The sequence below is a fragment of the Scomber japonicus genome, chromosome 19, assembly GCF_027409825.1.
Source record: "Scomber japonicus isolate fScoJap1 chromosome 19, fScoJap1.pri, whole genome shotgun sequence".
Classification (NCBI taxonomy): Eukaryota; Metazoa; Chordata; class Actinopteri; order Scombriformes; family Scombridae; genus Scomber; species Scomber japonicus.
This window is the reverse complement of record NC_070596.1, coordinates 31,217,011-31,242,010: the sequence shown is the minus strand read 5'-3', so window position 1 is coordinate 31,242,010 and position 25,000 is coordinate 31,217,011. Positions and strand designations below refer to the sequence as shown.

The 25,000-nt window shown below is 41.0% G+C and overlaps 2 protein-coding genes across 2 annotated transcripts in view; one reads left to right on the top strand and one right to left on the bottom strand.

Moving 5' to 3' along the window:
- The window catches only part of LOC128379940 (heparanase-like), a 24,726-nt gene extending 2,224 nt beyond the window's left edge, over positions 1-22,502 (top strand). The window contains exons 2-12 of the mRNA XM_053339578.1: positions 1,138-1,259; positions 5,545-5,673; positions 7,354-7,527; positions 10,212-10,383; positions 11,644-11,691; positions 13,274-13,367; positions 13,449-13,555; positions 17,409-17,523; positions 18,656-18,780; positions 18,861-19,007; positions 22,334-22,502. Coding sequence (XP_053195553.1) covers positions 1,138-1,259; positions 5,545-5,673; positions 7,354-7,527; positions 10,212-10,383; positions 11,644-11,691; positions 13,274-13,367; positions 13,449-13,555; positions 17,409-17,523; positions 18,656-18,780; positions 18,861-19,007; positions 22,334-22,502 — 1,402 coding nt within the window. The remainder of the gene's footprint in view (positions 1-1,137; positions 1,260-5,544; positions 5,674-7,353; positions 7,528-10,211; positions 10,384-11,643; positions 11,692-13,273; positions 13,368-13,448; positions 13,556-17,408; positions 17,524-18,655; positions 18,781-18,860; positions 19,008-22,333) is intronic.
- Positions 22,503-23,738: 1,236 nt separating this feature from the next.
- Positions 23,739-24,881, bottom strand: LOC128379939 (myosin regulatory light chain 2, atrial isoform-like). The gene is made up of 4 exons (XM_053339576.1): positions 24,842-24,881; positions 24,626-24,704; positions 24,485-24,533; positions 23,739-23,840 (listed from the first exon to the last, which is right to left on the bottom strand). The coding sequence occupies exons 1-4, from the start codon at positions 24,879-24,881 to the stop codon at positions 23,739-23,741; spliced, it is 270 nt and encodes an 89-aa protein (XP_053195551.1).
- Between the last annotated feature and the right edge of the window lie 119 nt (positions 24,882-25,000).

The following is a 25,000-nucleotide window of genomic DNA, read 5'->3' as shown; positions in this document are numbered from 1 at the left end:
AAAGAAAAGAAAAGCCTCCTACTGGACCACGACAGGACAAATAATGATTTAATCTGGTTTGAATTGTGCCATGAAATACAGTTTAAAATATCATCAAGAGAGTTTGACATAAAGCTGTTTAAGTATGTGACAAAAAAAACGTAATTAGAAAGACGACAACCAAAAGTCGATAGCCGCTGAAGTGAAACGAGTAAACGTCTTGTTCTTTCTTTCTTTTCTCAGCTGATAAAAGGAACAGAAATCAGTGGATAAAACACATCAGGAATGTGGCCCCTCTTGGTGTCATTGACTTATATATTGTGCAAGATGAGAGATGTTTTATAGTTTTTATAGTGTGTTCTGTTTGTTCTCAAAAAGTCAGAATTTCCCAGTTCCTCAATCACAAAGTTCAACTGGAATTCCCCTTAAAGTCAGATTTTCCAACTAAGAAAGATCAGAATAACCTCAGAGTCCATGACGGTAACTTCCTGTTGATCAGCACTCACAGCTCTGTCCAGCTTCTCTCTGTGGACGTGATGCAGTTTGTATCAACAGGTTTTGCTATCCCATATTGCTGATGGCTAACCTGGATACAGATACTGGTACACTTAAAACTCAGGTATGACGTCATCATTCCCAGACTCTGACTTCCGAGGTTAATGAAATGCAGCATTAGTTCACTGAGCCGGTTCAGATGTTTAATTCATGACACAATTCAGACAGGATCAAACCCCAGATAAGAACCTGTCTGGGTCCTTTTAAAACTTTTCCCTTATATGAAATAAAGACGTTTCTATTTCTATACAAACCCAACAATAAGTATTACAGTTTAATCTATCTATCTGTCTATCCGTCTGTCCATCTATCTATCTATCTATCTATCTATCTATCTATCTATCCATCTATCTATCTACATTGCTCACAGTCCAAATTAAAATGTTTTTTATCTTCATTAATATTTAATTCTTTATAAGCTTCCTTCTATAAAGTTGATCTGTTATCAGAGAAAGAGGAACCTCGTTATTACTTCATATCTTCCACTGAGAGTCCTGCTTGTGTGGTTTACCCTCAGAGATATGAAGCTTCATCACACTTTATGATTTTTATCATTCAGATTTTAACATGAAGGTTTTTTTTTGTTTTTTTTTTTGGTGTCAGCGCTCCGAAGGTCCGAACGTTGGCCCGAGCTTTAACTCCGGCGTTTCTGAGGTTTGGAGGAACCAGACAGGACTTCATGGTGTTCACTCCTCAGTATGATCGGCTCAGCACGTTCAATGCAGGTAACACCACATGACTTACTGATCCTCATGGACCACATACACTGGAAGACTGCTACTATTTATATAAAGTATGTTAATTTTAACTCTTCCACAGTGGAGTCATGATGTCGTGATGAATCAGCTGACGTTTGCTTCCTGTTAGTAAACGTTTAGCAACCACAGACAAAAACCTCCAAACCTTCACTTCCTCTGTAAAATCCAACATGAGTCAACAGATAGGGGAGACCAGGGTCGGTTGTCACACTTTTTACTCTTGGTGAGAATTGCTGATCATCCAAACATCTTTTAACCCTTGAAGAGGCAAGAGTGGAAAATGAGATGTGAAGACTAACATCCTAGTTATCTCATGTGCACCGAAGTAAAACATTTCCACAAATCTACTTTTAAAATATTTTGTATATTTTGGATTTTTATCAGTCAATCAATCTTTATTTGTATAGCGCCAAATCACAACAAAGTTATCTCAAGGAACTTTACACATAGAGCAGGTTCTAAACCAAACTCTTTAGGTTTTAACTTTAAAACGATCTTTTAGCAACCTACTGCTTAACATCTGCTGCTTTTGCTCCCCTGTTAGCTCTACAGCTAATCGCGGTTAGCGGTTAGCCATGGCTTTTATGAGTTGTATCTCCTACAAAATACATTGTCCCTATTAAGGTGTTCATGTTCATAATGATAAACAACTGAATGCTTTATAATATTCTTGCTTTCTCTGCTCATTAATATCATAGTTTTTGAGTTTTATCATTTCTATCAAAGTATAAACCAACCACAAGCTTCAATTCAAAATCTAGTCGTCCTAATTCAAGGCACATACAATTAAATAACCACCTTAACCCTTTATAGGACACTCATTGAAAGGAAGGAAGGAAGGAAGGAAGGAAGGAAGGATGAAAGGAAGGAAGGAAGGACGGAGGAAAGAAGGAAGGAAGGAAGGAAGGTAGGGGGGAGGAAAGAAAGAGAGAAGGAGGGAGGGAGGGAGGAAGGGAAGAAAGAAGGAAGGAAGGAAGAAGAAAGGGGGATGGAGGAAGGAAAGAAGGAAGGGAGGAGAGAAGGAGCGAGGGAGGAAGAACAGATGGAAGGAAGGAAAGGAAGGGAGGAGAGAAGGAGGGAGGGAGGACAGATGAAAGGAAGGGAGGAAGGAAAGAAGGAAGGGAGGAGAGAAGGAGGGATGGAGGAAGGAAAGGAGGAGAGAAGGAGGGAGGAAGGGAAAGAAGGAAGGGAGGAGAGAAGGACAGATGGGAGGAAGGAAATGAAGGAAGGACAGAGGAAATAAGGAGGGAGGGCGGGAGAAAGGAAAAGAGGAAGGGAAGAAAGAAGGCAGGGAGGAAGGAAAGGAAGGAAGGAAGGAAGGAAGGAAGGAAGGAAGGAAGGAAGGATATTTTGGGATATTTACAGAAGTTACCAAATATAATTATTTGCCCAATAAAGGGTTAACCAATCGTGTTAAAGAGTCTGTATCTCCTGGTGCACGCTGCCTGTTTAAGGGTTAATAATGAAGCTTGTAATGAGTATCACTTTCACTTTTACAACTTATTATAACAAGAAGGAAATTAAGCATCAAAGACAAACCGACCCATCACTGTGTTGGTGATTGATGGATGGAAGGGAAGGAAGGAAGGAAGGGAAGGAAGGAGGGAGGAAGGAAGGAAGGGAAGGAGGGAGGGAGGAAGGAAAGGAAAGGAAGGAGGAAAGAAGGACAGAAGGAAGGGAAGAAAGAAGGACAGAAGGAAGGGAAGAAAGAAGGAAGGAAGAAGAAAGGGGGATGGAGGAAGGAGAGAAGGAGGGAGGGAGGAAGGACAGATGGAAGTAAGGAAAGGAAGGAAGGAAGGAAAGAAGGAAGGGAGGAGAGAAGGAGGGAGGGAGGAAGGACAGATGGAAGTAAGGAAAGGAAGGAAGGAAGGACAGAGGAAGGAAAGAAGGAAGGGAGGAGAGAAGGAGGGAGGGAGGAAGGACAGATGGAAGTAAGGAAAGGAAGGAAGGAAGGACAGAGGAAGGACAGATGGAAGTAAGGAAAGGAAGGAAGGAAGGACAGAGGAAGGAAAGAAGGAAGGGAGGAGAGAAGGAGGGAGGGAGGAAGGACAGATGGAAGTAAGGAAAGGAAGGAAGGAAGGACAGAGGAAGGAAAGAAGGAAGGGAGGAGAGAAGGAGGGAGGGAGGAAGGACAGATGGAAGTAAGGAAAGGAAGGGAGGAGAGAAGGAGGGAGGGAGGAAGGACAGATGGAAGTAAGGAAAGGAAGGAAGGAAGGAAGGAAGGAAAGAAGGAAGGGAGGAGAGAAGGAGGGAGGGAGGAAGGACAGAGGAAGGAAAGAAGGAAGGGAGGAGAGAAGGAGGGAGGGAGGAAGGACAGATGGAAGTAAGGAAAGGAAGGAAGGAAGGACAGGAAGGAAAGAAGGAAGGGAGGAGAGAAGGAGGGAGGGAGGAAGGACAGATGGAAGTAAGGAAAGGAAGGAAGGAAGGACAGAGGAAGGAAGGACAGAAGGAAGGGAGGAAAGAAGGAAGGGAGGAGAGAAGGAGGGAGGGAGGAAGGACAGGTGGAAGTAAGGAAAGGAAGGAAGGAAGGACAGAGGAAAGAAAGAAGGAAGAGAGGAGAGAAGGAGGGAGGGAGGAAGGACAGATGGAAGTAAGGAAAGGAAGGAAGGAAGGACAGAGGAAGGAAAGAAGGAGGGAGGGAGGAAGGACAGATGGAAGGAAGGAAAAAAATAATAGTACTCATTAATGCTCCGTGTGTTTAGACCGTGAATTTGAACCAAGTGATGAGAAGTAAACATCTAGCCTTTTATTAAAACCATTGTTTCATAACTTCTCAGTGTTATGATTCCTGTTGGTTTCCACATGTGACAAACAACCCCAACCCAATTTAACAAATATTCTGACACTAGAAATTTTAAGTTCAATCAACTCGAAATTATAAAAGGTGCTCTATATTTAATCATAAAACATTAGATGCTTCCATTAAGGTACTGTATGATAGGATTACATTACCTAACCCTAATCCATTTACAGTATATTTAACCCTTAAACAGGCAGCGTGCACCAGGAGATACAGACTCTTTAAACTTCCTGTCGTCCTCCCGGGTCAAATTGACCCCTTCTGTTTTGAATGTTCCTTCTTTCCTCCCTTACTTCCTTCCTTTTTTTCCAACCCTTCCTTCCTTCCTTTCTTCTATCCTTCCTTCGTCCCTCCTTCCCTCCCTCCCGTCCTTCCTTCCTCCCTCCTTTCTTTCCTTCTTCCTCCCTCCTTCCTTTCCTTCCTTCTTCCTCCCTTCCTTCCCCTCCTCCCTCCTTCCCTTCCTTCTTCCCTCCTTTCCTTCCTACCTTCCTCCCTCCTTCCGTTCCTTCCTTCTTACTCCCTTCCTTCCGTTCCTTCCTTCTTACTCCCTTCCTTCCGTTCCTTCCTTCTTACTCCCTTCCTTCCCTTCCTTCCTTCCTCCCTCCCTCCTTTCCTCCCTTCCTTCCTTCCTTCCTTCCTTCTTTCCTTCCTTCTTTCCTTCCTTCCTTCCTTACTTTAGGAGCAAATGACATAACTAGTAAGGATTTTTTACATCTAATTTTCCACTCCTGCCTGTTTAAGGGTTAATGGAAACCCAAAGAAAACTATACATTTAAACAGTTAACCCTCCTGTTGTGCTCCCGGGTCAAATTGACCCTATCTCTTTTGACTGTTCCTTCCTTCCTTCCTTCCTTCCTTCCTTCCTTCCTTCCTTCTCTCCTTCCTACCTTCCTTCCTCATTCCGTCTTTCCTCTCCTTCCTCATTCCGTCTTTCCTCTCTTTCCTCTTTTCCTCCTTCCTTCGTTACTTCCTTTCTTCCTTATTTCCTTTTTTCTCACTTCCTTCCTCATTGCCTGCCTTCCTTCCTTCCTTCCTTCCTTCCTTCCTCCCTCTTTTCCTCCCTTCCTTCTTTCCTTCTTTCCTCCTTTCCTCCCTTCCTTCGTTCCTTCCTCATTTCCTTCTTTCCCCACTTCCTTCCTCTTTCCTCCCTCCCTTCCTTCTTTCCTCATTTTGTTCATTTGTTCATTTGTTCCTTCCTTCTTTCCTTCCTTCCTTCCTGCCTTCCTTGAACTGAGCACAACAGGAGGGTTAAAGATGATAGAAAGCAAATAAAAGAAATAAAGAAATGCTCCTGGTAAGTCAAAACTATGAAATGCAGTTTATGTATTAGACACAGACAAAGCTCATTAATGTTAACAGGCTCATTTTAATCTGTAGTGATGTGAGTGTATGATTATTATGACCTGTGGTGTTCAGGACTGTTCTTCACATGATATGAATGTGTGTTTTCAGAGCGATCCTGTGAGGAGCTGCGGCTGCCTTCATGGCTGGAAGAGAAGCTGAAGAGAGACTGGACTCAGCAGCAGTCGGTCCTGATGAGAGAAGACCTGCAGAGGAAATACAAACGCCTCAAGTTCACAGGTGAGAGTCTGAGTGTGACGTTCAGGTGAGAGTCTGAGTGTGACGTTCAGGTGAGAGTGTGACGTTCAGGTGAGAGTCAGACGTTCAGGTGAGAGTCAGACGTTCAGGTGAGAGTGTGACGTTCAGGTGAGAGTGTGACGTTCAGGTGAGGGTGTGACGTTCAAGTGAGAGTGTGACGACGTTCAGGTGAGAGTGTGACGTTCAGGTGAGAGTGATGACGTTCAGGTGAGAGTCAGACGTTCAGGTGAGAGTGTGACGTTAAGGTGAGAGTGTGACGTTCAGGTGAGAGCGTGACGTTCAGGTGAGAGTCAGACGTTCAGGTGAGAGTCTGAGTGTGACGTTCAGGTGAGAGTCAGACGTTCAGGTGAGAGTGTGACGTTAAGGTGAGAGTGTGACGTTAAGGTGAGAGTGTGACGTTCAGGTGAGAGTCAGACGTTCAGGTGAGAGTGTGACGTTCAGGTGAGAGCGTGACGTTCAGGTGAGAGTCAGACGTTCAGGTGAGAGTCTGAGTGTGACGTTCAGGTGAGAGTCAGACGTTCAGGTGAGAGTGTGACGTTCAGGTGAGAGTCAGACGTTCAGGTGAGAGTGTGACGTTCAGGTGAGAGTGTGACATTCAGGTGAGAGCGTGACGTTCAGGTGAGAGTCAGACGTTCAGGTGAGAGTCAGACGTTCAGGTGAGAGTCAGACGTTCAGGTGAGAGTGTGACGTTAAGGTGAGAGTGTGACGTTCAGGTGAGAGTCAGACGTTCAGGTGAGAGTGTGACGTTCAGGTGAGAGCGTGACGTTCAGGTGAGAGCGTGACGTTCAGGTGAGAGTGAGACGTTCAGGTGAGAGTGTGACGTTCAGGTGAGAGTGAGACGTTCAGGTGAGAGTGTGACGTTCAGGTGAGAGTGTGACGTTCAGGTGAGAGTCAGACGTTCAGGTGAGAGTCAGACGTTCAGGTGAGAGTGTGACGTTCAGGTGAGAGTCTGAGTGTGACGTTCAGGTGAGAGTCAGACGTTCAGGTGAGAGTGTGACGTTCAAGTGAGAGTGTGACGTTCAGGTGAGAGTGTGACGTTCAGGTGAGAGTGTGACGTTCAGGTGAGGGTGTGACGTTCAGGTGAGAGTGTGACGTTCAGGTGAGAGTGTGACATTCAGGTGAGAGTGTGACATTCAGGTGAGAGTGTGACGTTCAGGTGAGGGTGTGACGTTCAAGTGAGAGTGTGACATTCAGGTGAGAGTGTGACGTTCAGGTGAGGGTGTGACGTTCAGGTGAGGGTGTGACGTTCAGGTGAGAGTCAGACGTTCAGGTGAGTGTGTGACGTTCAGGTGAGAGTCTGAGTGTGACGTTCAGGTGAGAGTCAGACGTTCAGGTGAGAGTGTGACGTTCAGGTGAGAGTGTGACGTTCAGGTGAGAGTGTGACGTTCAGGTGAGAGTCAGACGTTCAGGTGAGAGTCAGACGTTCAGGTGAGAGTGTGACGTTCAGGTGAGAGTGTGACGTTCAGGTGAGAGTGTGACGTTCAGGTGAGGGTGTGACGTTCAGGTGAGAGTGTGACGTTCAGGTGAGAGTGTGACGTTCAGGTGAGAGTCTGCTTCTCTGACAGATAAGCTGACCTCCTGTGTGTCCTCCTCCTCTTCCTCCTCCTCCTCCTCCTCCTCCTCCTCCTCCTCTTCCTCCTCTTCCTCCTCCTCCTCTGGCAGAGTTCACTGTAGACCTGCTGCACTCCTTCACTAACTGCTCAGGGATGGATCTGATCTTCGGGCTGAACGCTCTGCTCCGGACGGCTGATAACAGCTGGAACAGCAGCAACGCTCGCACACTGATGCAGTACTGTGAGTCCAGACAGTACAACATGTCCTGGGAGCTCGGCAACGGTAAACCCTCTGAACTCATCAGCAAACATTTAATAACTGATTCATAGCCTGATTCCAGCTTTATCAGTTAGTCTGTACCTGAATATCATATTCAGCTTGTTCTATTATCCACTGTGTCCAATCTGACATATTATTATATATGACATCATTAGATTATTAATAGTGAAGCATCAGTGTTAGAGCAGCATGTTACTGTTGTAGCTGCTGGAGGTGGAGCTAGTTTATACTACTTTATATACAGTTAGCTAGATTACACTACTTTATATACAGTTAGCTAGTTTACACTACTTTATATACAGTTAGCTAGTTTACACTACTTTATATACAGTTAGCTAGTTTATACTACTTTATATACAGTTAGCTAGTTTACACTACTTTATATACAGTTAGCTAGTTTACACTACTTTATATACAGTTAGCTAGTTTATACTACTTTATATACAGTTAGCTAGTTTATACTACTTTATATACAGTTAGCTAGTTTACACTACTTTATATACAGTTAGCTAGTTTACACTACTTTATATACAGTTAGCTAGTTTACACTACTTTATATACAGTTAGCTAGTTTATGCTACTTTATATACAGTTAGCTAGTTTATACTACTTTATATACTGTTAGCTAGTTTATACTACTTTATATACAGTTAGCTAGATTACACTACTTTATATACAGTTAGCTAGTTTACACTGCTTTATATACAGTTAGCTAGTTTATACTACTTTATATACAGTTAGCTAGTTTATACTACTTTATATACAGTTAGCTAGTTTACACTACTTTATATACAGTTAGCTAGTTTACACTACTTTATATACAGTTAGCTAGTTTACACTACTTTATATACAGTTAGCTAGTTTACGCTACTTTATATACAGTTAGCTAGTTTACACTACTTTATATACAGTTAGCTAGTTTACACTACTTTATATACAGTTAGCTAGTTTATACTACTTTATATACAGTTAGCTAGTTTACACTACTTTATATACAGTTAGCTAGTTTATACTACTTTATATACAGTTAGCTAGTTTATACTACTTTATATACAGTTAGCTAGTTTAGTCCAGTGGTTCCCAACCTAGGGGTGGGGCCCCTCCAAAGGGTCGGCAGATAAATGTGAGGGCTGCTGAGATGATTAATGGGAAAGAAGAAAAAACTTCTGATACACAAATGTAGTGTAGTAGCATCACATGGAAATACTACAGTAAAGTACTAGTACCTTAGACTGTACTACATTAAAGTACTAGTACCTTAGACTGTACTACATTAAAGTACTAGTACCTCAAACTGTACTACAGTAAAGTACTAGTACCTCTAACTGTACTTCAGGACAATAAAACAATAAAAAGGAAAAGAGGAAGTTGGGTTTTTTTAAACTTTCTTTGACAGAAACAAACACAAAGAGACAAAAGAGGAAAGAAAGAAAGATTAAACGTTTAACTTGACTGAAGGAACGTGGCTGCGTCTCGTTGTTTGACTTACAAACGGAGAATAAAGGAACTTTAACTGTTTCACATCACTCGGCTCTTTTCTGATGAAAGTCTTTAACTTCCTGTTGGTCCTTTGAGTCAGTGTTTAAAGGAAACCACAGTTCACAACACAAACCGTCTGCTCGGCTCATAAAGCACGTAGAATGACTTCCTGTGTGTGAGGTGAGATAATCAACTGTAAGAAAACAAGGAAGTGAAAATAAAAAGTCAGATAAGAGACGGAGCTGTTTTAATACGACTGAACAAAAGAAAAGAAAGTAGAGATGAAGATCACTCATAATACTGCAGTACTTTTACTGTAATACTGCATACTACATCACTCATAATACTGCAGTACTTTTACTGTAATACTGCATACTACATCACTATAATACTGCAGTACTTTTACTGTAATACTGCATACTACATCACTATAATACTGCAGTACTTTTACTGTAATACTGCATACTACATCACTATAATACTGCAGTACTTTTACTGTAATACTGCATACTACATCACTATAATACTGCAGTACTTTTACTGTAATACTGCATACTACATCACTCATAATACTGCAGTACTTTTACTGTAATACTGCATACTACATCACTCATAATACTGCAGTACTTTTACTGTAATACTGCATACTACATCACTATAATACTGCAGTACTTTTACTGTAATACTGCATACTACATCACTCATAATACTGCAGTACTTTTACTGTAATACTGCATACTACATCACTATAATACTGCAGTACTTTTACTGTAATACTGCATACTACATCACTCATAATACTGCAGTACTTTTACTGTAATACTGCATACTACATCACTATAATACTGCAGTACTTTTACTGTAATACTGCAGTACTTTTACTGTAATACTGCATACTACATCACTATAATACTGCAGTACTTTTACTGTAATACTGCATACTACATCACTGTAATACTGCAGTACTTTTACTGTAATACTGCATACTACATCACTATAATACTGCAGTACTTTTACTGTAATACTGCATACTACATCACTATAATACTGCAGTACTTTTACTGTAATACTGCATACTACATCACTCATAAGTAAGAAATTCACTCTGCTTCTTTCTCTTTAAGTCCCTGAATATGTGTTTTTGCAGCAGCAGACTACATTATGTACTTTTACTGCCTCTGACTCTGCCGTCGTGTGTTTGTGCTCAGAACCGAACAGCTTTGAGAAGAAGGCGGGTATTCGTGTGGACGGATACCAGCTCGGTCTGGATTTCACTCGTCTCAGAGAGATGATGTCAGAATCCAAACTTTACCGCCACGCCGGTCTGTACGGGCCGGACGTGGGCCAGCCGCGAGACCACCGGGTGGATCTACTGGAGGGGTGAGAGTAACACTACAACCCTAACATCAGTGTGTCAGCAGCACTTATTCAAATATTGGATGGTTCTTTAATTTTCCACCCTGTATATTACACTTTATGTTCTTATTTCAAGTATATTTTGCAGATGTGACTCACATATGGAAGTAAAAAATGGTCATAATGATTTAAATCTTATAATCTACTGAATACTAAAAAATTAAGTTGAATCATTACTGAATTCTTAGTGTTATAATTAAACAGCACTGCAGAGAGCTGACAGCTGGACAGTTTTATAAACATCTGTATTAAGATCCAGACATATTTTAAACATATAGATTTATGTCTGATGCAGTTTTTACCCCAAAAATGTTCAGTTAGGTTGTTAAATATTTACATGAAGGAGGATTTTTAGTTACATACTGAAGCACGATTGGCTCCAAATAATCATTATGTCATAAATCCTGCAGGTTATGTAGTAAACGCGCACATCTGGAATAAAAAAACAGCTGCTGGATCACACAACTAAATCTGTAAAGGCAGAAAAACATCTGCACACTGTAGCTCCTCCTAATGCAGGTAGGAGATGAACAGATGACAGTCCATTAAACTCTACCTGCATTGGGAGCTACAGTCTGCAGACCTTTATATCCTGCAGGTTAAACTCAAACGACACTCTGATGCAGTTTTTACCCAAAAAATGTTCAGCTAGGTGTTTAAAAAACCTCTTTATGTAAATATCTCGGTACATGCTGGACCACGATTGGCTCCAAATAATCATGAGGTCATAAATCCTGCAGGTTATGTAGTAAAAATGCACATCTGGATTAAAAAAACAGCTGCTGGATCACAAAACTAAATCTGTAAAGGCAGAAAACGCTCCCAATGCAGGTAGGAGATGAATAGATGACAGTCCATTAAACTCTACCTGCATTGGGAGCTACAGTCTGCAGACCTTTATATCCTGCAGGTTAAACTCAAAGACACTTTCAATCATCTCAATCTTTACTTTTACAGCAACAAACACAACCAAAGTGATCTCAAAGCCCTCATGCACATGCTTCATTGTGCACAGTCAGGTTTCTGAGTGGAAGAAGACTTTAAACAGACCATGTGACTGAAAAGCAGCTGAGTTAAACTAAGCAGTGAGTCTCTGCTCTAATTGAATCACAGCTGCAGACTTGGTTCCTTTTTCAGTGTTTTAATGTGTCTGCTGTTTGTATGAATGAGTTTAATCTGATGCAGCAGGTAACTCTACAGCTGCTGTTCAAACATTTCCTGTAGGTTCCTGCAGAGCGGAGCAGATGCAGTGGACGCTTGCACCTGGCACCAGTGAGTTTACTGTCTGGGTTTATTCATATTTTTCAGTTTAGAAACTATAATACTTAAAATATGTGAACAGCAGCACACAATCACACCTAATAATAATAATAATAATAATAATAATAATAATATACCTGTTGTCCTCATTGTCTGTTTTGACTGTTTATAATAAAGCATAAAGTACAAGTTATCACCACATTCAAAGAAAGTAGTGATGATTATACTTTAAAAGAACGTAGCATGGAACCATCAATGTGATTTTCAGGCATTAGATGAATTAAACCCAAATTTCTTTTTAAAAACGAGTCAAATTTGACCCGAGGACAACAGGAGGGTTAAACACTGAGACACATGATTGATTTATTGACCACTGAATAATCAAAACTTCACAAATGTCCATCTGTCTTCATCCAGACTTTTGATTTTTAATGGAAATAAAAGTGTGATCTAAACTTCAGTGAAGAGCTGAACTCATCAGATGTGTGTAGTGATGATGATGATGATGATGATGATGATGATGATGATGATGATGATGATGATGATGATGATGATGAGACTGAAACCTTCCTCACATCAAACTAACAGAAACGTGATATTTCTTCATGTTTTCCATCGTCTGATCTCTGACTGACTCTGTTCATGACGTCATCTCTCTGTGTTTCTTCTTCTGCAACGTTTAAACTCACCAACTGGAGACTCAACAGGAGCCAATGGAGACAAATATTCACCGTCTTTTATTTTGGTGATTTTTGTGGAGCTAGATTTAACCCTTTATTGGGCAAATAATTATATTTGGTAACTTCTGTAAATATGCCAGAATATCCTTCCTTCCTTCTTTCCTTCCTTCCTTCTTTCCTTCCTTCCTCCCTTCCTCCCTTCCTCCCTGCCTTCTTTCTTCCCTTCCTCTTTTCCTTTCTCCCTCCCTCGTTCCTTATTTCCTCTGTTCTTCCTCCCTCCCTCCTTCTCTCCTCCTTTCCTTCTTTCCCTTCCTCCGTCCTTCCTTCCTTCCTTCCTTCCTTTTCTTATTTCCATCTGTTCTTCCTCCTTCTCTCCTCCCTTCCTTCTTTCCTTCCTCCAATCCTCCATCCCCCTTTCTTCTTCCTTCCTTCCTTCTTTCTTCGCTTCCTCCCTCCCCCCTTCTCTCTTTCTTTCCTCCCCCCTACCTTCCTTCCTTCTTTCCTCCGTCCTTCCTTCCTTCTTTCCTCTGTCCTTCCTTCCTTTCCTTCCTTCCTCCTTTCCTTCCTCCCTCCGTCCTTCCTTCCTTCCTTTTCTTACTCCCATCTGTTCTTCCTCCCTCCCTCCTTCTCTCCTCCCTTCTTTCTTTCCTTCCTCCATCCCCCTTTCTTCTTCCTTCCTTCCTTCTTTCTTCCCTTCCTCCCTCCCTCCTTCTCTTTTTCTTTCCTCCCCCCTACCTTCCTTCCTTCCTTCCTTCTTTCCTCCGTCCTTCCTTCCTTCTTTCCTCTGTCCTTCCTTCCTTTCCTTCCTCCCTCCTTCCTTCCTCCCTTCCCTTCCTCCCTTCCTTTCAATGAGTGACCTAAAAGGAAACCTTGTTCAACCTTTCCTTTTTATAATCTTTATTTTTGATGTTTAGTTATTACGTGAATGGAAGAGATACGTCGTTGGAGGATTTTCTGGATCCAGAAGTTTTTGACACTCTGACCTTAAAGACCAATGAAGTCCTGGAGGTAATGATGTGCAGATGAAGTGAATGACAGCTGTGATGTAATGTTTATATTATGGGATGTAAACGTGGATCTGTGTTGCAGAAAGTGAAGCTAGCGTCTCCGGGGAAGTCGGTGTGGCTCGGAGAGACGAGCTCAGCTTACGGAGGAGGAGCTTTAGGACTGTCGGACACGTTCGTCGCTGGATTCATGTGAGTTTACGTTCAGATTCAGATTATTTTATTTATCACGGAGGCTCATTCAGGTTCACAGTCTACCAGGACTTACACAAATACACACAAATACACACACAAGCTAACAGATGTAGTGGGTTAGTGCCAGAGACAATCGATGACTCACACAAGGGTCAGCAAAGTAAAGCTGACATTCATAAATAAATACATAAAAACATTATAAGATACATTACACAACACCAACTTTAATAAATGACCACATCAGCCATGTAAACAAGTAGAAACACAAAACAAACCGACCATTTAGGTTAAAACAGGAATAAATAAGGCAGTTAAAGTGATGGTTCGGTGTAATTTCAACCTAGCGTCATTTGCACCATGAGGTCTAATCAGCGCTTCAGCCCTTTATTTTCTTTTGGTCACAAATTAGTGGAGTTAGAGCCATCAGCCGAATGTCTTAGTACAGGCGCTAACAGGACCACCAGGCGCTAACGGGACCGCCAGGCGCTAACAGAACCACCAGGCGCTAACGGGACCACCAGGCGCTAACGGGACCACCAGGCGCTAACGGGACCATATGACACTAGATCGAAATTACGCTGAACCATCGCTTTAAATAAGACATTCATTATGAAAGCACCGATTTAAAATGACTACAGTCAATATTTAGCAACCTGATAGCTGAAGGAATAAAAGTACAAGAGTAGCCATTAGTTTTCCCATGTAGCGCCACCCTGAGGCCATTTAAGTGAATTTGCTTCACTGATCAATTAAAGCTCTAAATGGTAGAAAGAGGTTGTAATGAAGTTACAGGTGCTCACATTTAACCATCAACTCTGTGTTAACATTGAACTTTAGAGTCAGACACAGTTACCAGATACTTACTATGATGCTTGCTTTGTGTTTGCTGCTGTCTTTCCTGAAATCAGTGATCAGTTCCTTTTAGTTTGGGATCCTTTTAGGGTCAAGATAAATTAGCGTTGCACCTTTTAAGAAAAGCAGGAAGAGTACAACCGTAGTCTGTGTGGAGAAGAGACAGAAGTACTGTGTTCTCTGTGGGAGAGCTGCAGCTGTGTGTCCAAGCAGCAGGAACCAGTCAGAGCGTCAGCCTCCATGTTTAAGCTTTGACAGAGATGCTTCTGGATTTATAATGGTTGAAATGGGACAAATGCAACATAAAGAAGATTAAACTGGAGGTCTCTCTCTCTCTCTCTCTCTCTCTCTCTCTCTCTCTCTCTCTCTCTCTCTCTCTCTCTCTCTCTCTCTCTCTCTCTCTCTCTCTCTCTCTCTCTCTCTCTCTCTCTCTCTCTCTCTCTCTAGGCTTCAGGGTTTAATCCAGATTCATGGAGCCGAGACTTTTACTGCCTGTTGTTTCCTGAAGTCTCAGTTTGTTGTTAAAGCAGAGACGTTTAAACTGGAGCACATTTATTTTATATATTAGAACATTTATTTTTAGGTCAATGTGGTGTCCATGTGGTTTAGTTTAAATTTAAAGGGTTAAAATGTGAAAATAAACGTATGAATAACTTCACACATTCTTTTTTTGTGGACCCAGCATCAAATTTCTGCTTTTAATCCATTTAGAGAGAATATATTAGAGGATTATGGTAAAAATGTCTAAGTGGTGTAACCATAAAAACTTTGTACCAAATAATTCAACTTGCTTAAAAACAGTAAATAGTCAATAAAACACCTTCCTTCCTTCCTTCCTTCCTTCCTACCTTCCTTCCTTCCTTCCTTCCTACCTAACACCATATCAACTAGTGTGGCATGATCTTACATTATAACTTTTATATTAAATAAAGCTAATGGAATACTATTGTTCTAAATATTACATTTCATCTGGTTACCATGGAGACCAGGAAACATTTACATGTTTTAAATGAAGTCATTATTAGTATAAGTCCACTTAAATACACTGTAGCTGATACAATATTTAATATCTATCATTCTTTTGTGGTTACACCGTTTGACATGTTCAGGAGCATTCAGTCTTTTGGTATAAAATGGGTCAAATGTCATTTCAAATCTCTCTTATTGATCTTTTTTTAATATATTGATTATATTGAACTGGGCGTAACCTCCATGATGTCTTGCTGCGGAGTTCAGTCTGAATGTATCTAGAAAACCAACAAAAATACTAAATGTACATTTTAACAAACCTGATGCTGCTTTTAAATCTAGTTTAACTGATTTATGAATTCATCATCTTGCCTAGACTTACTTATCACTGACCTATAAATGAAACTTGATTATTGTAGAACTGCTTCTATAAGATCTCTGAAACAGTATGTTTTAAAAAGTGAAATCCTTACTAAAGATTAAAGTTCTTATAATCAGGTTTAAAAGTCAGACGCTGCCACATTAATGGCAACAAACCATTATTCTCATTATTGATTTCATCTTTTAATTATTTCCTCAATGAATCTTTTAGTAGTTTGATCCATAATGTTTGTTAGTTGGACCTTCCACACAGATCTCTCTGAGCACAGCTAAACACTGACACACTTCCTGGTTTCTGTTGATGAGCTGAATGTGAGAACTTTGCTTTGCTGGATTTCGTCGGTCGTGGATTTTATTTTTCTTTCTGAAAAACAACTAAGAAGCACGTATCACATTAACGATGATTTAGGAAGCTGAAGGGAACACAGGAGCTTCTCTTTAACTTACTACATGAGCCTGATTGAGTTTACTGATTACCCAGCAGCCCCGGTCCCATGACCAACCTGAAACCAGCCCTGCTGATAGCTCACAATGCAAGAGAGAGATGACATATACCCAATGCAGGTAGAATACCAAGAGATAATATATACCCAATGCAGGTAGAATACCAAGAGATGATATATACCCAATGCAGGTAGAATACCAAGAGATAATATAGACCCAATGCAGGTAGAATACCAAGAGATAATATATACTCAATGCAGGTAGAATACCAAGAGGTAATATATACCCAATGCAGGTAGAATACCAAGAGATGATATATACCCAATGCAGGTAGAATACCAAGAGATAATATATACTCAATGCAGGTAGAATACCAAGAGATAATGTATACTCAATGCAGGTAGAATACCAAGAGATGATATATACCCAATGCAGGTAGAATACCAAGAGATAATATATACTCAATGCAGGTAGAATACCAAGAGATAATATATACCCAATGCAGGTAGAATACCAAGAGATAATATATACTCAATGCAGGTAGAATACCAAGAGGTAATATATACCCAATGCAGGTAGAATACCAAGAGGTAATATATACCCAATGCAGGTAGAATACCAAGAGCTAATATATACCCAATGCAGGTAGAATACCAAGAGGTAATATATACCCAATGCAGGTAGAATACCAAGAGATAATATAGACCCAATGCAGGTAGAATACCAAGAGATAATATATACCCAATGCAGGTAGAATACCAAGATTTAATATATACCCAATGCAGGTGTAATGTAGTTGGGTATTAAGATTTACCCCTTGTGTCGTCCTCCCGGGTCAAATTGACCCCGTCCGTTTTGACTGTTCCCTCTTTCCCTCCTTCGCTCTTTCCTTCCTCCCTCCTTTCCTTCTTCCTTCTTTTCTTCCTCCTTCCCTGCTTTCCTTCCTTCCCTCCTTCTCCCTTTCTTTCCTCTCTCCTTTCCTTCCTCTCTCCTTTCCTTCCCTCCTTTCCTTCCTTCTTTCTTCCCTCCTTCCTTCCTCCTTTCCTTCCTCCCTCCCTCCCTTCCTTCCTTGACTCAAGGACAACAGGAGATTTAATATATACTCAATCCTCCAGCATACTATCTTAAATGAGGTATTGAATGAACATGAAGTATAACAGTGTTAAGTTTTTATGTTCAGAGGTGTGATTGTTGCTTTCCACAGGTGGTTGGATAAATTAGGACTGGCAGCCAGACTGGGCCTGGATGTGGTGATGAGGCAGGTGTTCGTCGGCTCTGGGAGTTACCACCTGGTCGACGAAAACCTGGATCCACTTCCTGTGAGCTTTTATCAAATATAACTGTTATTTAAAATGTTTTTAAATTCAGTTTGCAGCAGAAGTTTGACACCAGATGTGTTTGTAACCTTTTAGGAAATGTCATTTTGTGTTTGTATTCAAGTTAATCGTTTAATTTAAGGTAGTATTGTATAGTTTTATGGAACTTTCCTCGGGTATTTCCATTTATGCCCTATCTATTCCATTCCAGAGGGACATATTGCATCTGTCAAAGTAAAGCTTTAGTTGCATCTAACTCAACCACACCTTTACCAGAAATGTGTCAGATCAGAAAAAGCTGCAGACTACATATTAGCAGCTACATTTAAAATATAAAAGGACCCAGAACAGATCCCTGAGGAACACCACAAGTCATTATCCACAATGTTTAGGTGGATATATTCTATCATATTAACCACAGCTACTTTTAATATGCTATTAATGAGTCAGAGGATGTGTTTACAGCTTGTTGCATTGCCCCAAACGTGGCAAAAAATAAGTAATAAAGCTTCAACTGAGTAGCTTTAGTTGCTTAAACTCAACTCCACCTTTTATTAGTAAGGTGTCAGATCAGGAAACGCTCATATAGATCATTTTAGTGACATTTTAGAGAAACATACATATTAGCATGTTAATTTAAAATATAAAGGACTAAGAACAGATCCCTGAGGAACTCCTAAAGTCATTATTCACATGTATTTGGGTGGATATTGTCTGTCATGTTAATCACAACTACTTTATAGCTGATAATAAGTCAGAGGATGTGTTTACAGCTTGTTGCATTGTCCCAAAAGTGGCAAAAAAAGAAGTAATAAAGCTTCAACTGAGTAGTTTTAGTTGCTTTAACTCAACCACACCTTTTATTAGTAAAGTATCAGATCAGTAAAGTTTCAGCATCTCTCACCATTTCTGAACAACCTGCATATCAACACTGATGTTTAAAATATAAAGGACCAAGAATAGATCCCTGAGGAACACCACAAATCATTATTGACTCTTTTTTTTTAGGTAGGTGTTAACCACCGCTACGTTAGAAGTGTGTCAGATGTTGTTTTTACAGCTCGTGGCCTCAAAGTGTTAAAGAGTTAAAGATCTGAATATTTATTGGTTCATACTGTGTCATGTCTTCTTTTAGGATTACTGGTTGTCTCTGCTCTATAAGAGACTCGTTGGACCGGAGGTTTTAAAGATCGAAGCCTTTTCTAATTTGGGCCGAAGTAAAAGAGTGAGGCTGTATCTGCACTGTGCCAACAGGAAGAGGTACTGCTGCTCTGCGTCTCATTTATCTGCCAGTCACATCCTGCGTTAGTTAACCTGTGTTTGTATTATTTTCCTCCCAGCTACGGAGCCGGAGCCGTCACGTTGATATCCATGAACCTGAGTAAGAAGCCAGCCAGGATCTGTGTGCCGGCGCTCGCCTCCTCCAGCACACTGGAAGCTTTTGTTCTTCAGTCTGAGCAGCCGGGAGAGGAAGGCCTCTACTCCAGGTGCCTCAACGCTCGCCGCTCAATATAACCATTTATCTCTGAGTTAGCCTGAACACCCCCCCCCTCCCTTAACCACCCCACCCCGCCCCCGCGTCATGTGAAAAGTCACGTTTTATCACTCAGTGTTAATATGAAAGAATCTCTGAGGCAAGAAGACATAACTTTACTTTGTGCTCGATGTTTACAGTTATCTTTATGCAGCTTCTGGAAAGTTATAATATCTTATTTTATTATTCTACCTCTTTTTTTTATATCTTATCAAACACAAACACCATCTGCTCTGTAGCTTATTAGACATGCTTGAATATAATTGGTCTTAATTTGTCTCTGTTAGATATTCAGTCTGTTTTTCAGCTTCATGTAAAAGGAAATAAGTCTGAAAATGGAGTCATCAGGTTTTCTCTATGATGAGGAAACAAGCTTCTATTAAAAACATCATTGAAGTGTTTTATTTAGTAAACTGAGACATATTATAAGATCAGCTCTGGTTGCTGCCACAGCTCATAAACTCATAATTTGAGGCGACTTTAAAGAAGAATAATCTGGTTTTAACATCTTTAACTTTAATTCTGACTGCTCGTTTCTTATATGAAGCTAAACAGGTTTAAATCAAACTCTTTTAGACTAGTTTTAAGTTTTCATCATATTTAATTGTTATGCTAATTTCAAGAAAACCTATTTCATCATTTTTCTGAACCTGTTGGCAGATTTTCTTGCAAGAAAACTAGTTAAAAGAATAATTTTTACTGTTTCAATCAGGAGAGTTTGAGCAGGTCTTGTTTGTCACGATAATTTAAAGTAAAGTTTGCTTCTTTTTTTTAATAAAACAGAATAATAATAATAATAATCTGGTGGAATGAAACTTAAAATCTTGTTCATGCATCACTTTTACTGGAGTGACTGCTTTAAATTCACCTTTACTGATGAAGATAAGAAGTTCAGTAGATTTTTTACCAACTTAAAAATGAAAATAATGAAAAACTAAGAAATACTCCTTTAGGGTAAATGATCCGACGCTTCCTAAAACATGAAATGTGTAAATAACCTTTAAGTATAAATGTAATGTTGCTGTTTCCTGCTGCTTAATGTTCTTATCTCATATTTCAGAGGACACGTTAATGCAGTGTTGGTTATATTAACAGGAAGTGTTTTATAGTCTCAGAGTGGTTCATAAATATTTAAACTGTGTGTGTGTGTGTGTGTGTGTGTGTGTGTGTGTGTGTGTGTGTGTGTGTGTGTGTGTGTGTGTGTGTGTGTGTGTGTGTGTGTGTGTGTGTGTGTGTGTGTGTGTGTGTGTGTGTGTGTGTGTGTGTGTGTGTGTCGTATGAACACGTTGGATTATAAATTCAAATATTGAAAAAGTCAACACATGTTTAATATTTAACCAGGACTCTCAGAAGGTTTTTCACTTCCTTCAACCTCGGACACTTGAGTTATGCTTTCGTTGCCATGGATACCGTAGATAATAATAGTAATGGTATATAATAAAACATGATGTGGCTGCAAATGCATCGAGTACACAGTAAAGACTTATGATTAATACACTGAGTCTGTTATTTATAAGCAAAAGTCTATTTCCTGGATGTTTTTATTGGTATTTAATCCTAACCCAGCCCCCCCCACCACCTCCCCACCCCCTCCACCCCCGCATTTTATCCACTTGGTTCCTTCCAGATGTGAAACTCTGCGTAGTTTCGTTTAACCTCCATCAGCTCAACATGAAACCGTTAAACTGTTTGACTCAAACTACTTTCTAAATGAGTCAGAGCCTCAGATCTTCAGTTTAAAGTGACTTCAGTAGTTAGAGCTGCAACCAACGAGGCATTAACATTAGCTTCTTGTCCTTTTTATTAGTAATATAATATATAGCGCTTTAAAAAAGATGTTACAGAGTTCATCATAAAGCAATAAAACAGATTATATAAGATTATACAGCTGTAAAGTAGGTAAAGAACAATAACATAGAATATAACAGAGATCAGAGAAAGTTATAACATCAATTAAAACCACATGATGAATGCACATTAACACTGAAACCTGAATAAAAGTCATTTGCAGCAGTGAAATGTGAAGAGATTGTTTAATGAAGCTGTTAAATGTGATATCATGTTAATAAGTGTTATTCAGTTATAGTCAGTGGTGTGCACAAGGGGGGGGGGGGGGTGGCAATGGCCCAATTGTTGAAAAACCAGGCGGGGAGTTCCAGTCCTCTGAAATGAGGCCAACCAGGAAGTAACTTAGAGCTGCATTCTATCAAAAGGCCACCAGGGGGCGACCGTCTCTATACAAGTCAATGGAGAATTCACCAACTTCTCACTTGATTTCTAACCTCAGTAAACGTTTTCAAAATGTGTTTATGGTCTCAATCGCTAGTTTAAAGCCTTCTTCAATGCAGTATGATGTTCATTTGGGACATTTTGGCCTCCCTGATTTTATATGTGACGATAAAGCAGGGTATGCATTAGGGCGTGGCTACGTCCTGATTGACAGGTTGATTGACCAATGTCCTCCAGATCCAGCCCTCGTAACCAATCGCAGCCTCCCCGCTCCGCCGTTGGCCCCGCCCATACTTCCGTCCATGACTCCGCCTCATGCCCATATAAGTAGAATCCGTGGTCTTTTTTTCCCAGCATGCACCTGAAATTTTCAAGATGGCGCTGCCTAGATTCGATACTATTGGCTTCCGAGCAGCAGTCCACAAACCAATGGGTGACGTCACGGATGTTACGTCCATTTCTTTTATACAGTCTGTGTGAAAAACGTTCGCTAAAGTGCCCTTTTGGGAGCCAAAAGGCGTGCTGAGCTGCCCTCCTAGTTGGCAAAACACACAAAACTGCCCTCTTCAGTGGTGAGAACGTGCTGTATGTGGGTTTTTTCTTTTCGCCCCCGCCCTTCAAGAAGTCTGTGCACGCCACTGGTTATAGTTACAGACTGACTGGGAGGCAGTCGGATCATAGATACAGAAGCCAAAGCAGATAATCTCTAAAATAATATCTTTGTGAAACAGTGAAAGATGCATGATGATGTGTGTTCAATCGACATTATGCTGAATATGTCTCACACAGCAGCTGCAGAGTCAGGGAAAAAAGTCCAAATTCCTCTGACTCAGCTTCTTAATGTGAATATTTTCTGGTTTCTTGAGTAAACTGAAGATCTTTGAGATATCTGATGAACTTTAGGAAACACTGATCCACATTTTTCACTATTTTCTGACTTTTTATTGACCAAAAATGTCTTTAAAATATGTTTCATTCACATCCAGTGTTAGGAAAGCTTCAGATCTTATCTCATGTGTTATATACTGTATGTGTTGTGTTTGTTTGAAGGTCTGTGAGACTCAACGGAGACACGCTGACGATGGTTGATGATGAAACTCTTCCTGAGCTGAAAGGAGTCCGTCTGCCAGCTGCTGAACATCTGCAGCTTCCTGCGTACTCTCTGGCCTTCTTCGTCCTCACCGAGGCTCAAGCTGCGGCCTGCAGGACGCTTCACTGAGACACGGAGGACGGAGACACGAGGACAGAGACACGAGGACGGAGTCGTTTCACTGAGACACAAAGACAAAGACACGAAGACGGAGACATGAGGACAGAGACACAAAGACAGAAACACAAGGACGGAGACATGAGGACGGAGACATGAGGACGGAGACACGAGGACGGAGACACAAAGATAGAGACACAAGGACAGAGACGCTTCACTGAAACACGAGGACGGAGACACAAAGATGGAGACGCTTCACTGAAACACGAGGACGGAGACACAAAGATGGAGACTCAAAGACGGAGACACGAGGACGGAGACACGAGGAGGGAGACACAAAGATAGAGACACAAAGATAGAGACACGAGGACAGAGACGCTTCACTGAGACATGAGGACAGAGACACTTCACAGAGACATGGTAACGGAGACACAAAGACGGAGACACGAGGACGTGGTCTCTCCTGAAAGCACATCACACTGAGCTGTTGAACACTAAGCTGGTGAGCTCAGGTTGACACACTGTAGATATGTTGGTGCTGTTTCTCTTTGAGTCGATGATGCAGTTTGTTTATTTATAGACATGATTGTAAAGTTTGTCAGAAATGTTCAAACTCAACCAACCACATCTGGTTTTATTTTCTCTCTGATTGTAAAACACTGTTACTCTATTTTATAAAGTTCTATATGAATAAAGTTTATTATTCAATTTAAAAGGTTTTTATTATATTGTTTCATCACTTTGGTTCAAACTGAAATATCTCAACATCTATTAATCTGTGTCTGAGAGAATAAACCCAGACCTGCTAACTACCATCTACCATCTAACTATCGTTTAACTAGAAGGAGAGGAGAGAGTGGAAGAGGAGAGAGAGGAAGGAGAGGAAGAGGAGAGGAGAGAGAGGAAGAGGAGAGAGAGGAAGGAGAGGAGAGAGAGGAAGGAGGAAGAGGAGGAAGAGAGAGAGGAAGGAGAGGAAGGAGAGGAGAGAGAAGCACATTGAAGGTCCGGGACTGGAATCTGTCATCCGGACGTCTACAGGCCCAGATTACCTGTGAGACCAGAAAGCACAGACAACTCCGGGGAAGAAGTTTAGCTTATCATCAACTATCATCTAACTACATCTTTTCAGACCCTGGAGAGGAAATCTCTTTGTAATTGAAGCACAAACAGAAGTCAGATGTTCAGTAACGTTTCCAGTTTTATTTTAATCTACAGGAAGACATCGAGGTTTAATGAAGCTGCAGCAGGTCACTCCTCCTGTTCCTCTCCGTGTGTGATAATATAACACAGAGATTTATAATCCAGGTTTCCAGATGTGTCGATGTTGGACGACTGAAACATCTGCTTCACCTGCAACCAGACGGAGAAATGTTTTAATACACAAACTACGAGAGTTAGCGATGTCACTGTGGCCAGCTCGACGAGGTAACTTCTGTCCATCATTGAGCTGTTAAATACAAATCAACTTGTTTCAACTGTTCTCTACAAATGAGTGTCAGTATTATTCACTTGTTTTCAATGAGTTTTGACTTTAAGGACTGAATGAAACTCCAGCTCTTTTACATAAGGTGCGTTTCCACTGCAGGAACTTCGGGGCCCCGTTGGTGCGTGTCTCCACTGCAGGAACCTCCCCCACACACACAGCGCCATTTACAGGAACTTTTACGGAGGCCAATGGAGTACCTACTCCAGGGTAGGTACTCCTACTCCAGGGTAGGTACTCCGTTTGGCCCTGAAAAGCTCCTAGGTGGGGCTCAAGGTTAATCCGGCACTGATTGGCTAAACCTAGAGCAGCTCTGATGCCATCAGAAAGCACCAAAACAACCAGCATGTTTAAAATCCAGCAGAAGGGGAGCATTAGCCTCGCAGACATTAGCCTGGCAGACACCGCTGTAAACAACAAGAAAACAGCAAGAAGATGTACGACTAACTAACTTCCAGCTGTTACAAACCACCAGAAAGAAGAAAACAACACAATCCGGTCGGTTCTTTACCTCCTCGGATGTAAACTTGTCTGCTTGTGTCATCAGTGCTTTCTGTAATCTGCAAAAAAAAAAAACAGGAATATTAATTTTTGTCTTTACAGTAAAAGTAACTTGAAATGTGATTTCTAAATCACTAAACTGACGCCTTACTCGTCTTTGTGTATGAAGCCCGTCAGTTTGGGGTCGAACATTTTGAAAGCGTTGAGGATGGTGTCTTCAGGGTCGGTGCCTGCAGAGATGAACCATTAATAATCATGTTCAGGTGATTCAGCTCATTTTCAAGCTCAGCTGAGGCACTGAGGGGTTTTTAGTTGAGGCAGTCTGCAGATAATGCTGGTTAACGTTAGCAGTGTTACAGGATTTAACTCTCAGTTCTGTCCAGGCTGCTGTAGAGGTAGAAATACATTCAGCACACACTACTACTACTACAGTCTACACTTAGCCAGTTAGCTGAGTTAGCCGTCAAGCTAGCCGCCAAGTTAGCCGCTAAGCTAGCAGCCGAGTTAGCCTCCGGGCTAGCAGCTG

Bases quoted from the DNA above. Each gene is read 5' to 3' on its own strand.
- LOC128379939 (XM_053339576.1), bottom strand. From the start codon at position 24,881: ATGTATTTCTACCTCTACAGCAGCCTGGACAGAACTGAGA. The intron at 24,534-24,625 runs GTAAGGCGTCAG...TTTTTTTTGCAG, and splicing joins GGCTTCATACACAAAGACGA to ATTACAGAAAGCACTGATGA. The intron at 23,841-24,484 runs GTAAAGAACCGA...GTCTGGTTGCAG, and splicing joins ACAAGTTTACATCCGAGGAG to GTGAAGCAGATGTTTCAGTC.